At 40.0% G+C, this 15,836-nt stretch overlaps 1 protein-coding gene across 1 annotated transcript; it reads right to left on the reverse strand.

Annotated features, from left to right (window-relative positions):
* Window positions 1-4,235: 4,235 nt before the first annotated feature.
* LOC131034549 (protein MAIN-LIKE 2) lies at window positions 4,236-15,536 on the reverse strand. The gene is made up of 2 exons (XM_057966061.2): window positions 14,788-15,536; window positions 4,236-5,462 (listed from the first exon to the last, which is right to left on the reverse strand). The coding sequence occupies exons 1-2, from the start codon at window positions 15,034-15,036 to the stop codon at window positions 4,749-4,751; spliced, it is 963 nt and encodes a 320-aa protein (XP_057822044.1). The 5' UTR covers window positions 15,037-15,536; the 3' UTR covers window positions 4,236-4,748.
* Between the last annotated feature and the right edge of the window lie 300 nt (window positions 15,537-15,836).

Raw genomic sequence — 15,836 nt, forward strand, 5'->3', positions numbered from 1 at the left:
TGAAAAGGCTTGCCTAACAGTGGTCTTTGCATCTCAGAAGTTCCGACATTACATGTTAGTACACACCATTAAGCTAGTTGCAAAAATTGATCCTCTCAAATATCTACTCAGCAAAGCCGCTCTTACAGGCCGATTGGCTAAATGAGTCATGATTCTCAGTGAATTCGACATCCAATACACAGAAAGACGAGCCATCAAAGGACAAGCAATTGCAGATCAGTTGGCCGAAGCACCGCTACTAGGCAAACAAACCATGGAGGTTGAATTTCCAGACAGGGATGTTCTTGCTCTTTCTACTAAACAATGGACCCTATACTTTGACGGATCCTATACTCAACATGGTTCAGGTGCCGGCATTCTGTTCATCACTCCTGAAGGACACACTATGCCAAAATCATACAGACTTATGTTTCCATGCACAAATAATGTGGCTGAATATGAAGCACTGGTCATAGGCATCAAAATGGCCGTACAATGGAAAATCACAGAGTTAAAAGTCTATGGCGATTCACAACTGGTCATTAATCAGATCAATAACAACTATCAGACAAAGGACGACAAGCTACTACCTTACAAACGAATGGTGGATGACTTCAAACAGTATTTTTTGTACATCACCTTTGAACAAATACCAAGGTTGAACAACAAAGCAGCCGATGCAATGGCTACGATCGCTTCATTACTACAAATTCCAGAGCAACAGAGTCGTTATGAGTTCCTGGTAGCGCAACTGTTCTCCCCCGCCTATGACCACTCTGAATCCCATGTTATCTATGCCTTGACTGGTTCAGATTCTCCGCTATATGAACCAATATACGACTACCTCAAGCATAATATCTTACCCGTTGACCAATCCCGTAACCAAAAACGTAACTTTATCCGACAAGCTGCCCGTTACACCCTTACCGTTGATACCTTATATTGTCGAGGTCTAGATGGTACTCTTCTTCGTTGTCTTGATCGTAATGATTCTGATTCAGCTTTACACGAGCTTCATGAAGGTATTTGTGATACACATTCCAGTGGCACTACTCTTGCTTAAAAGCTTCTACGAATGGGATACTACTGGCCTACAATGGAGAAAGACTCATATCATTTCGCCAAGAAATGTCCTAAATGCCAGATCCATAGCAATCTGATACATGCACCAGCACAGGAACTGCAACCGTTTACAACATCCTGGCCCTTTTGTCAGTGGGGACTAGACCTGGTTGGCAAAATTCATCCTTCATCTTCAAATGGACACAAGTTCATTATAACTGCAACAGAATACTTTACCAAATGGATAGAAGCCGTTCCCATGACCACGGTGACCGGGAAACAAATTGCCTCTTTTATCCTCAATTATCTGATCTGCAGATATGGTATTCCAAGTTCAATCATCACAGATAATGGACGACCCTTCAAAAATCAAGATGTCCAAGAACTATGTGAAAAATTCAAAATCCAACATAGGTTCTCTACACCATACTACCCACAGGGAAATGGTCAAGCAGAAGCATCTAACAAGACAATCCTAAAAATCCTCAAGAAAACAGTGAATGATGCAGGCAAAGATTGGCACGTACAACTCAATCCAGCACTTTGGGCATACAGGACCAGCATTCGCACACCTACAGGAGCAACACCATATTCATTGGTATATGGATTAGAGGCTATTTTACCCTTAGAGGTAGAAATTCCATCTCTTAGAGTCTCTTTGAAAGGTTTAATCCTTGATGAAGAGTATCGAGTTAACCGACTGCAAGAACTGGAACTATTAGATGAAAGACGCCAACATGCTTATACTCATCTCAAAGCATATCAGCAACGCATGTGTAGGAGCTACAATCATAAGGTCATTCCTCGCAACTTCAAGGTTGGTGACCTAGTCCTCAAAGAAAATCCAAGAAATCAGCAAGATCGAGAAAAGAAAGGGAAATTTGAACCTAACTGGTTGGGTCCCTATGTCATCATATCAGTCTATGAATCAGGTGCGTATCAGCTAACAAATTCTGAAGGAGAGGTGCTCGATGATCCAACTAATAGCATTCATCTGAAGAAGTACTATACTTAAGATAGCCTAGTGCACAGAAAAAGCCAAAAAAAAAAAAACAAAAAAAAAACAAACAAACAAAAAAAAAAAAATCCAGAAAAAGCAAAAATACAAAGTACAATAAAAACAAATGGTGAAAACCTGGTAAAAAGGCGCCCTTGTGAAAGACCGGTTCCTTTATCTATATCCATGCCATTTTATCCATCAAAACACTATCGGCCATCGCCCGACACTTAGCATATATCCATTCAGGACATACTTAGCGTAGTCACTATCCTAGGTTATCCACCTATATCTATTCTCTTATCGCATTCCACCATGGCTTAGAAATCAATGTACATAATCGTATCCAGAGGTACACTCAGCTAGGGGCATTAAATTGTTCAAACACTTGCAAACATTCAAGACGTTCCAACTATTGCAAAACTCAGACACACGCCATCCAACAAACACAACTACGCTTCATCACAACAACCAAGACAAAAACAATACACAGGAATCTCAAGGATGGATGATTTTCTGAAGTACTAAATGTTGCATTATCACATAAAAGTCTTGATTATTTTGCATTTTGAACTTTTTAATTGTTGGAATCTCCTCCTTATCTCACTAAATGCTTCACAGCTAGAGATCGTGGGGAACTTCCAATATTTTCTTAGTCTTCTGTCTGGGAGGCGATCACTTGTACTGTGTGAATACATGCCTCAAGACGTGATACGTCCAATATCACTGAAGGCTTGATTCCACTTCACGCATACAAATGATCAAATCTTGTTTGTTTACGCAATACGCACTCAGGTCGTCCTGGTTCAATTATACCTTGACGCTTGTGCTATCTTGCAAAATCAAATATCATGTAAATTTTTCTCAGGTCATTATGGTTCAATTATACCATTATGCTTGTATAAATTTTCAACATATCCAAAAATCAATAAATGCTCCATGATGATATTTACAAAGAAAACAAATAAAAGGTTATATCGGATGGCAAATACAGAATGAGAGATGCTCCAAAGACAATTAGTTGCATATCATTTTACAATTAGTTGCATATCATTTTACAATTAGTTGCACATCATTTTACAATTAGTTACATATCATTCTTATATCATTCATTACATATCATTTTGCATCATTATTACATCATTTTTTTTACATCATATCATATTACATTTAGCAGCATAAATAAAACATACATCTCATTTTCAAGATACATCTCACAGCATATAAAAAGCATACATCCTGCATCATAACATTACATCATATGTTTAAACATTGCATTATCACATAAAATAAATGCATCCATATCAACACATCACATGATAAAAAATGGTGCCGTATATATATATATATATATATATATATATATATATATATATATATATATATATCTCAAAACTGATCAAAATGTACAAAATGTGTCCACGCACTGTGTCCAATACAACACATAACCAACTGCTAAAAAATACAACAGAGACCCTGTCTCTCAAGTATGACTATCTCCTGACGGAGATGGTCTCGCTCCAGCTGCACCCGCCCTTGGATCTCTAGGAGGGTCCTGTCTCGCTCCAGATACACTCGCCCCTGGATCTCCAGGAGGGTCCTGTCTCACCGGCCCCGTCACACCTCGACTCTCAGATCGTGTCCCAGCAGTTCGAGATCGACTCGATCTCGACTGTGCAAAGCTCTCCACTCGTTGATCTCGGGGTACTACAGTCTCATAATGCCCCCTATAATACTCAACCTCTTGTACTCTCCGTGTCAGCTCTCTCAGGGTGTCTCTCATCGGACCACCCGCCGCTGCTCTCTGTACACTCGCCAAGGCCTCCTCCGCTCATCCTCACCGCTCTATCTCAGTATCTCTCTCAGTGGTCAACTGAGAAATCTGCCGCTGATAGGTCAAAATCTGCGCCTGCAGCTGCTAAACGGTAATCTGCAGGGTCCGGATCTGTGCATCCTCCACATGACCTGACACTCGAACCCGCAGTGGTTCCTGTGCTGGAGGAACCCCTCCCACTCGCCCTGTCCTCGGTACTGGAGGTGGGAGTATATCTACCCTCCTCCTCTGTGCTGGTCTCACCATCTCCTCCTCACCCCCCACTGCCGCCAAAACCTCCGTCACTCTCCCCTCTCTCTCGGCTCCGATAGCCAATCCTCCTCTCCTCCTCTCAATCCTCCCCTGCCGTACCGCTCTCTCCACACCTCTACCTCCCCGCCTCCCTCTAGCTCCTCTACCTCCTCCATCATCTCCATCATCCCCCCCGTCTCCCTCCTCCCCATCCGAATCAAACACTGGCCTCATCTCCTTTGGATCTGAGATCCTCGCCATTGCCCGCGCAACAAACAAACGGGCGCCGGCGTCCTGAATCTCTGGGGCATAGTCCCAGACCTGCCCAGCTATCCCCACAAACTCCTCCACGACCACCGCACTGTCAATAGTCGGCCCCCAATCAGCCACATCCTGCTGCCTCCGTGCATAAAGGCATGCTCCCTGAGGAATCCCCTGCTGGCGCCCGAACTGCCGCAAAACTCGGGTCACCAAAAACCGTTCAATGACGAACGGGGTCCTCCCAATCAGATATCGGCTCATAAAAACAAAGGGCATCTCCAGCCCATCCTCAGCCCATACCTCACAACCTGTATACGGTCTCCAGGTGACCGTATCTATATCATCAAACACCCTCCTCCAATGCTCTAGTTTGCCCAGCTTACGCTAGACAACTAGGCCTCTATATCCGTAGGCATATGCAGCACCTACGGGCTTGTCTCTATCTGCTAGTGGCCTCGCTACTGGAATATGTTCCCAGCACCATACCTGTAATAAGGTCACACCCGCTGATAAACTAGCATAACCGAGGTATACTACCTCATGAAGGCTCCTGTAAAGATGGGCCAGCATCGCTGACCCCCATGAAAATCTCCGGCCCTGTGTGACCATCTGCTCCAGAACCAGCTCCCATCCCACTGAAAATCCCTTTGACCTGTGATCAGGACAAAAGAATCCCCCAATGAATCCTGCCAATACAGATGACAGTGGTGCATAATCCAAATCTAGAAACTCCTGCCAAGGAATCTCATATCCACAGACAGTCTCATCATGAAATATGCGGCGCAGTGCCTCTGTGCCACCCTCCTCTGACTGCTCGTAGGGTAGCAGTGCCCCTACCACAGGAATGCGCAAAATCCGGTAGCAATCCTCCGGTGTCACTGTCATCTCTCCAGTGGCAAAATGAAAGGTGTTCGTGTCGCTATGCCACCTCTCTGCCAATGCTATCAAAAGTCCCCGGTTCACAGTGAACCGAGGCATATCCAGAAGAGAGGTCAATCCACATATCTCTATAATGTCCAAATCTGCCTGGGACAGACGTGGTATCAGCGTCCATGGTCTCGGGAATCTCTCCCTCGACTGCACAACCCCCAATCGCTCCTGTCAACAAACCAAACATATCCAATATCAGTTTCCACATCAACACAAAGATATCAAAATCAAACTTACATCAACAACATGAAACAATTTGCTCATCTGCAATCAAAGTTCAAAATCCTATCATTTCATATCAACTTGTAACACAACTCAAGTTCTCCAAAAACCATATCAAAACTTGTAAAACAACTCAAGTACCACAATCACATAAACTTGTAAAACACCTCAAGTTTCCCACCCATATCAGCTTGTAAAACAACTCAAGTTTCCAACCCATATCGGCTTGTAAAACAACTCAGGTTTTCCCACACATTGAACTTGAAACAGACAACGCAAATACATCATATTCTGATAAAAACAACAACTTGATATCTATACATAACTTGGAAAATTGCACATCAAAACAAGTTATACAAATACTCATATTGGATAAATTCATCAAAACACGACAGGCAAACAAAAACAAATTTTCAACTCGGCCAAAACTGCAAATTTTTTTCAGATGCGCTACAACAGACTTTCAATGCGCTAAAACACCCTCATGTGTTAGGCTGCCTCTCCTACGCATTATTCTATCCAACCTATGCGCTAGTTCTAGTCTACGCGCTGAACTTTTCACCTTATGCGCTACCTAACCCATCCCCTGCGCTAGACTATGCCTACGCGCTAATCTACCCTCCCTGAGCGCTACCCTTTTAACCCTATGCGCTAGGTTAGTCCTACGCGCTAATCTACCCTCCCTGAGCGCTACCCTTTTAGCTCTATGCGCTAGGTTAGTCCTACGCGCTAAACCCCCTTACCTATGCGAACCCCGGCGACTCTTATGCGCTAGGTCATACCTATGCGCTACCCAAACCTTTGCATGCGCTATTCTACCTGCACGCGCTAACCTAATACTTTTATGCGCTAGCCTATTTTTTTTGGACGCAACCCCTAAAATTGACTTCGATGCGCTACTCTAAACTTCGTATGCGCTAAACTAAGCCTTAGACGCGCTAAAACGAAATACCCGAACTTTGAAATTCAAAAAATGACAAAAAACGACAAAACAAAAAATCAAAAAGGGGTCAAAAACGTTGACTTACTGGTGGTCCACGTGCTACAGGCCTCCAGTACCTCCGAACGCGCTCGAAACGGTGTCTGTGATAGGGAATCAACATTTTCTCTCCAGAGCAAATTCTCTTTCTTCAAAGTCAACAAAGCACAAATGAACCTAAATCAAGCCCTTTTCCCCTTTTATAGGAGGAAAATGAAATTAGGGTTAGCAGACTGGCCCTGTAATATGGTCGCGGTCTCCCCTATACCAAAACAACTATAACTTATCGGGAGATGAATCAATCTGCACACTTTTTATATGCACGAAATCCTACACATCATACAAACTTCATCAAATTAAATAAAAAATTTTCAAAATTGATTCATCTCCCGAAGGGGCATCACACATCGAATCTGGGGCACGACTTGCAAATCAAAAGAGCGACACAACAAAAATTGCATTTGATCATAAAATCACAAAAACACATCATTTTCTTTGAAATAACATGTGCACACACGTCACTTCAAATAGGGGCAAAATGTAGACGTATAAAAATGACCATATTCCTAAATGAATATTTTATGTTCATTTCTCTATTTGATTAAATCCAATTTAATTAAATTATCCACATTCTTCTATTTTATTAAATAAATTACTTAATTTATTTAAATAAAATTCACTATATCCATTTAATGAATAAATCATTTTATTCAGTTAAATCCCCCTATCCACTTTTAATTAAATTCAAATTTAATTAAATAGTTATCCTAAATTGAATAAATCTAATTTATTTAATTGCAATCAAATTGAATAAAATCATTTAATTCAATTTAAATCCTATTATCCCCCCATCCACTTGCAAAATCCCAAACCCCTTCCTAATCCCTTCTAGAATCTTCAAATCACTTCTAATTAACCTAACCCTCCCTTAAACTTTGTCACATCCTTAAGCAAAGGGAAGTCACTTCTCAAAAACCTTAAAGTCTTTGATAACCATTGAAGGTTTTCAACCTTCAACCACTAAAACCCTTAAAGTCTTTGAAAACCATTAAAGGCTTCCAATCTTCAACCACTTAATCCCCAAAGTCTCCAATAACCATTAATGGATAATTCAAACCTTCCCACATGGTTAAAACATTTGTTTTGACTCAACCTCTATCCAACCCAAGGGTCTCATCAGGCCTTTAATGCTTTGACCATGATTATCTCTTAATCATTTGCACAAAGGTTTATCCTTGGATTAACTCTTAATCCAGTGGGTAATCCTAATTTAGACTTGACCCTTAGCCTTTAGATAACCATGAGGTCTTCTCAGGCCTTTAATGCCTCCAACCTCTTCTTTCAACCCAATCCTATGTTGACACTTGTCATCATTTCATTGGTGCAAATTGTGCACATGGATCCCCAACTTTCAAACTTGGCCCTTGATTAAACCTTTCAATCCTGACCATCCATTGCCCTATTTATGCTATAAATAGAGCTCTCATTCCTCCATTCAAAACAATCATCTTTCAAATTTGAAGCATCACACTTATGCTCAAATTCTTTCAAAGCTATCATTTCATATATGTTCATCATTTAGCCTCTTTTTAGATCATAAATTAGACTAAATATGCATGCTTAGATTACTTTCTTTATCATTTTAGTTCAATCATAGACTAAATATAGTATGCTAGGATAGTATCCATACTAATCTTGTCATCTTATCATTTAGATTATTGCATTTTAGCATCATACATAGCTTACAACACATCTCATACTAAAATCAATTAAAAGCATCTCTCGTTCTCATATTTGCCATCCCTAAACCATTTTGCTCAGTGATCTGAGAGCAAAAACATTGGTTTGAGGGACATTGTGAGATAGAGAACCATGGGACCCTCCTTGGGAAGCTGAGTAACACTACGTTACTCCATAGCTTGCATCAAGAAGTCCTGTGTGTGTGTGTGGACTAGTATACTAACATATTTTCACATATTAAGTTTTATTCGCCCACTTTTCCCGCATACAATAATAAATAAAAATGGGGAGAGTGGGTCTCCCTACCTTAGGCCCCTAGTTGCTTCAAAAAACCCTTCCGGCTTCCCATTCAATAGGATTGAGAACCTTGGGTTTGAGATGCAGAAGTGGATCCAATTTACCCATTGTTTGTTAAAGCCAAAAGCTCTCATGTAACTACAGAGGAAATACCAATCCACTTTGTCATATGCCTTCTTAATATCTAGTTTTATCATCATATTTGGCTAGCCTTGGGCTTGAATGGAGTGAATAGCTTCCTGGACTATGACTATCCCATCTAAAATTGATCTATTGGGTACAAAACCAGTTTTCTCTTCTGAGATAATGGATGGCAATAGCTTTTTCAACCTATTGGCCATGACCTTTGATAATAATTTATAAGTCATGTTGCACAAAGAGATGGGCCTTAACTCTTCCCATTTTGAGGGGTTCTTCTTCTTCGGGAGTAAGGATAAGAAAGTGTTATTAATTTCTTTCAAGAATTTCCCTGCATTTCGGGCAGATTCCAAGGCATCGGTGACCTCGTCTCCTAAAATGTGCCAACATTTCTAATAAAAACCAACAGGGAATCCATCCGACCCAGGGGCCTTATCCCCTTGGAATTGAGATAGGACAGTTTTAACTTCTTCATGGGTGATTTTGGAATTCAACATATGATTAGATCATCATTTGTTATTAGTTTAGGTATGTTTTTCAATAAGGCCCTATTGTTGAGGAGATCAAAGAGCTCCCAGTTATTGAGGATATTTTTAAAATATTGGGTTGCATCCTCCGCAATTAGATTTTGTTCCGTAATGGTCTGGCCACTATTGCTAGTGATCTGAGTGATTCTGTTTATTGCCCTTTTCATTTTGACACTGTTGTGGAAAAATTTCGTGTTTCTGTCTCCATCCTCTAGCCAAGTTTCTCCAGATTTTTGTTTCCAGAATATCTCTTCCTTGGCTAAAATATCCTCATACTCACGTAGAAGCATTTTCTCTGCCTCATATGTTGTTTGGGTCATCCCATGTTGCATAACATCGTTATTCACTATTTCCAGTTCTTTTTCAACTCTTATCTTTTCCTCGAAGATGTTTTTTAATTTTTTTTGTTCTAGTCTAGCAGTTTATGTTTAATCTCTTTCAGCTTTGAGACAAGACAATACATTTTAGATCCAACAAAGACTCCTTCATTCCACCATTTCTGGATATTAGGGAGGAACTCCTCATGTTTGAATCACATCAGTTTGAACTTGAATGGACGCTCAATTGTCTTTGCTTCCCCCATTAACTCTAATAGCACCGGGTAGTGGTCAGAGCCTGACCATGGCAATATAGTGGCTTTTAACTCAGATTTAAAGTCAGTCAAGTCTCCTTTGAAGAAAATTCTGTCTAGAGTTTCAACAATGTTGCAAAATCCCTTTCTTCTGTTATTCCATGTGTGGAACCCCATCTCAGTCCTGATTTCCAAGAGGTTGTTGTCACTTATCCAGTTAACAAAGTCTCTTTGTGGTTGTCTAATGGACCTTATCCCACCACTTTTGTCTATTTGATGTAGAATGGTGTTAAAATCACCTCCTATGATGATGTGTTGTGCTTCCTGATTTATTAGGAAGTGCTCTATTTCTTGCCAAATTAGTCTTTTCTTGTCTGTTGGGATTGGACCATAGACATTCAAGATGATAAACTCAAGGTTTAGGCTAAGGGATCTTACTTTGCCAGCCAACCAATTATGCATGTTGGCATTACATGTGAATGTGATTGAATTATTTTTCCACATTATTGCTAGCCCACCCGAAGCCCCTATAGAATCCACCATCTCCACCTGCCACTGGGTGAATTTTCTACTGAAATTGATCATGTTAGCCTTTCCCAATTTTGTTTCTTGCAGCATTACTAGATCCATAACAAATTTCATTATACTGCGCTTGATTAAGCATTGTTTGTTAGGGGGCCCCATTCCATGTCAATATGTTTATTCCTTTACGAGGAGCGAGGGGGACTTTCCCGGACCCAACATAGTTGTGATTTTGGTTTGCCCCTCCGCTTCCCCATCCATTTTCATCTTGTCTAAAAAAGACTTCCGTCCTCTCTTGTTGGCAGTGGATTTGCCACAGTCTGGAGTCGATTTATTGCCTTCCATCTGGAGGATGCCTCTATTATCCAGATTGCTTTGGTTGTTGTTCAATACCATATTATTTTCCCCTTCCTGCATATTGATCAGTTCTTTGATTATGAATTCTCTCTCTTCATCTTCATTCAACCCTTCCACAATAGGAGAAGAATCCTTCATATTGGGAGAGTCTAAGGCGTTCTCCTCAAGTGTAGCCGGGGTTGAGTTATCACCCAATGTCTGGGCTCTGGGGGGAGTCTATTCATAATCTAAATTGAGGTTGGTGATATTGGTTGCAATGTCTGCCAGAGCATTGTTGTAGACATCCTCTACAGATTCTTCTGCTAGTTTTTCCATTAAGTTATAAATGACGTTGCTTAATTCCCTCTGAATTTGATCCTCATGCCTACACTTAAGGGACTCGTTATTATGATCTGTCATGTTTGGATTATTTCCGGCGAGTAGATCCGAGGGGGGAGGGTTGCATGGTTATTTACCTCTTGAGGGTCAGCATTAATGATGAAGCCGCCAATATCGTTGTTAAATTAGATATCAACTCTGTTGAACGACTCTTTATGCCTATCCAGTTTTGGGGCTTGGGGTTTTTGTGTGCTAGGGTTAACCCTTTTACAAAAGGATAAATTCTCAGAGATCGGACCATGATACCATACCAGAGATAAGATATAATTGCCATCTACTGTATCTAGGGATATATTTTTTAAATTCTTCGTGGTATTATTTGCTTCTATTAAAATTTTGATATCGGATTTTTTCGACCAATTTGCTTCTACGATAATGAATTTGCCCAATTTATCCTCGATTTCTATGAGGATTTTGGCATGCATTAACTCAACAGGAACATTGCGAATTTCAATCCATTTAGAGGGTTGATTTGAATTCAAACTTGTTTGCATCGAATTTAGAATGCCAGTCAATGAATTTAAAATTTACTTCATTGTTAAAACCATACTCCTCATACAAAAGCTTAGTTTTCAGCGATTTCTTATAGCATTCGATATACAAAAAATTGTTAGCTAGGGCAGTGATACTTACCTGGCCCTGGAATGTATCTTTCCACCAATTAGCAATCTCTGCAAGGGGTTGGCCATTGCCACACCATTTTGCAAAAAGCCCATGCTCCTCGCAATAATTCCTCAACTCCAGGGTGGCACTAGGAGTAGAGATTTTGATACATTCTAGGTTGGGTGTTACCGACTTTAGGGCACACTGACTACTTCTTGCCTTAGGGGCATAATCGTTCATAGGATTAAGAGAACTCATAACCACCAGAGTAGGCTCGATATTCCTTAATTTATGGCGTCGTTGTGGCAGGGCCGCTCCTCCAACACCGGTAGGTTTTATGAAACCCTTTGCATGATTTAAACGTGGTTGTGAGTTGCGCATGAGCCTTTGAAGGGGTTGACATGGGCCAGAGGCAACAACCCTAGTACCCAAAGGGATGCAATTTGCTTTTGTAGCACAGTTTGAGATTCTTGATGTAATGGAACCATCCAAACATTAGACAAGTCCATCGAAGCCCTAGCCTCCCTTCTTCTTTCGGCTCTAACGACTCGCCTGCTTTTTACCATTTGCCATGGTTGATTCTGCGGAGGGGGAGCCCTACCAGCTGTTGAAGGAAACCCTCCATCGTGCCTATCGAAACCCCTGTCCTGGTGATTGAGTTGTCCAAAGAATTGCAAAGCCATATTCGCCTTGTATGTATCGTACTATTAAACTTACTATTATTTAAAGATATTTATAATTATAAATTAATGAGATTGAGTTGATTTAAGTTATTTATTTAAAGATGTTATTTCTCTTTTTTTTTTATCATATCCTATTGTTGGATGAAAATTTATATATTAATGGTGGTGTTCTTAATATGCCCAAGTTTTCAACTAGTTAATATTGATAAATAAGATTTTTTGTTTATTTGTATATAAATTATGGATTTAATTTAGAATATTTAAAACTCAAATAATAATAATAACAAATCCATCTCTACATAAAAACCCTAGTAGAAACTATGAATAATGGGCTTTGGCCCTAGCTCGCTCGATTGCGGATCCCAATTTAAGGCGTGGGTATGCTCCCCATGGTCTTGAGTTCGAGTCCCCGGTTGCACAATATAATTGTATTTTTTTAGCTCAATATAGCGCAACAGTTCTGCAAAAAGTATGTATTAATAATATAGTTGTATTTTTTTTAAGCTCAGTAAAGCACAACAGTTTTGCAAAAAGTATGTATTAATAACAAAAAGCTTTTACATATAGTGAATGGAAATCCGAACATTGCACAAGGATTGCCATCAAACCATCAAAAAGAAACTAGATTTCCAAACGAGACTAATGACGTGAACAACAAAATCCATTGCACAGGGATGGCAATACTAAATATACAAAATTCTATTACTAACAACAAACCCTGGACAGATGCCTATACATATTATCAAAAGGCGCTAAGATATACAGTATTAGTAATATGCGCTAACTAGAGAAGCGAACATCACAAAAAAAATAGAGTGCTTTGTCCTCAAACAGAAGTCGATGCCTTTCCTTTCCCCACTGCCGAGGTTCCAAAAACACTACCATGATATCGATGTTTCAAACTCAATAGTGGTGATTTGAGAAAATGAATTCTCCACCCAGATTCCACCTAGCAACATGCAGAATCAGACCATGAGGGTAATTCATAACTGCCTCGAATCTTTTCTCCTGAATTTCACCAATAAAAGACAGAACATCTGTCTTTTATCCGAATTCAACCTAATGGAGGAATCCATGATAACAGAACCAGAGAGCTAGGAAGAACCAGAGGAGTGAAATGCCACTGAGGGAAAGTAGAAGATGAAAACTATGGCAGAAGATAGTGTGCGAGAAGTTCTAATTTATAGAAAAATTCCATCCCTATGCTCCCAATATCGAAGAATTGGAAAACAAATGCATCATAATTATTTGTTACGCCGTTGTCCTGTCCAACACCTCCGCATAAAAACTGAAGCTCCTAAGCATGTGAAAATCCAACCTGTATCTACTCCCAATCTGACCTGTCCATCCAATCAAATGAGTTTGTGCCGCCTCCAGCGTGATAGTTAGCACGTTTTCCATATTTGTATTAGCCTTCCCCTGATGTGAAATATCTTGAAGTAATAATGGAGCTCTCACAGCGCCATCCTCCCTCCGAATCGTATCCCTGTTTGCTAGATTGCTTTTTGTGGGAATGACACTCTCAACAATATTCTCCCAACCATTAGTAAAAAACCTTTCTAATTCTCCCCCGTTCCCAATGTTAGCCTCTCTTGATCCAAGTGTGCCCTCAATGGCTAAAGGTCTATAATTCAGGGAGAGTTCCTTAATCTAGTGATTTATGTTTGCTTGAAGGATTAAGGTGTCTCCGAGGAGTGTGAGCAACTCATGTTGTTGTAGTGAGTTGTGCTAACCTTATTTTCTTTCTTTCTCCACTATTTACTTGCCATCCCAATCAATTGCCATCTTTTTGGGCATTGGGTTTCTTCTCCTCCTCTTCTTATTATACCTAGTATATCTTTCTATCTTAAAAATAATGCTATCATGATTGCTTTGAGTCTTAAACCCTTCTTTTAGTTTAAAAATCAAGGATAAGTCTGAAAGCGAATTGGGGGAGGGGGGCATATCATGGGTTCTGTGAACTAGAAGTAGTGGCATGGAAGCCCAACCCTAGAATACATCTTCCTCCTCGAGGGTTTGGATCTATTTCTACCTTCTGAGGCTATAAACCCTTTTCTATGATGATTGCCAGATCATCAAGGGTTTTGGTGTCGCTATCTAATGCCACATATAGTCTGGGATACAACTTTGGTTTTCCAAAAAAGAAATCCTTATCAACACTTTTAATAGACCCAATCTCCTCCCCAATCCAACTATCCATAGCCCAGTATTCTGGGAGTAGATTTCTCAGACACATCCATTTTTGAATTTTAACCATTTTGTGCTTAAGAGGGTTAAAAAATTGGTCTCCCAATATACTAAATAAAAATAGAATCCTTAATTTAATAAAATGATTTGGCTATGGCCGTTTACCAATAAAAAATAAATAAATAGAATCCTTAAAAACAAGTGGTTTTCCGAACAAGATTTCTCTTTTTAATAGTTCATTGATGCATTCAACCACAAAGAAACCATATGCTAGGGGTTTCAAACTTACCTGTCCACCATAGATGTTGATCCACCACTTTGTTATATATTTTGTCGGCCAGTCCGATTCACACCATTTTATGAAGAATGCACAATTGTTAAAACGATCCCGAATTGGCTTCATTGTTTTTGAGGAGAGGATGAAAGCCTTGCATTTTTCACTCAATCCTCCTTCTACCCTACTCCCAAATTCTTTATTTAGTTTCTTGCAGTCATCCTTCGAGGCCATCCTTCTCAATTCTTCTGTCTTTAGCACCATCGTTGATTATGGGAACATAGCCTCTTTGCCTTTCCAAGGCTTTCTTGTTCTTCTAAATCTTTCCTGAAAACTTTATCACTCTGTCAATCCCATGATTTGTCTGTTGTGCTAAATTGTTGCTTCCGACACCTCCCGTGCATGTGGTTTTCCCATTCTTGAAAATTAGGGTTTCTCCTTGTGACACTTGGATGTTTGCCAGTGAATTTTTTTTTTGGCCAGTCCTTTCTTTTCTGTGTCCAAAAGCTTGTCTTGAATTTGTTTGGTTTGTGTTTGCTTGGGATCCTTCGCTAGTGCTATCCATGTTCTTCCCTGATTCTCACAGGGTGGGGAAGCCAACACTTATCCACCCATTTGCCTCTCTCGTAGACCCATGTTGAGGAATGTGATTTTCTCTTGTTGATCCATGCCCTTTCCTGTCAATTTCTCCATCCTCACAATCCACATCATCCCAGACGTGTCCTTCCAGGTCACCCTCTCTTTTTCACTCACCCTCCAGGTTGCCCGCCATCTCTTCTTCCCCTCGCATTGCACTCTTAAAGATAAGTAGTATTATATTTTAACTACTCTAATACTCATATAATTAGGAGAAACCATTTTATAATTATATGTGGAGGATAGTGAAGTGAAAAATCCATGTGTCTATGACAAAGAAATGACCAAAGTAGTAGAGTTAGAAATTGACTATTGGAGTTTTTTAACTTTAATGCTTTATTTGACTAATTTTTTAGTCATTCAAAATTTATATTTATAAGATAATATAAAACCTTTACAAAAACATAAGAGATAAAAATAGAAAGGAT

Source organism: Cryptomeria japonica, chromosome 5 (assembly GCF_030272615.1).
Source record: "Cryptomeria japonica chromosome 5, Sugi_1.0, whole genome shotgun sequence".
Lineage (NCBI taxonomy): Eukaryota > Viridiplantae > Streptophyta > Pinopsida > Cupressales > Cupressaceae > Cryptomeria > Cryptomeria japonica.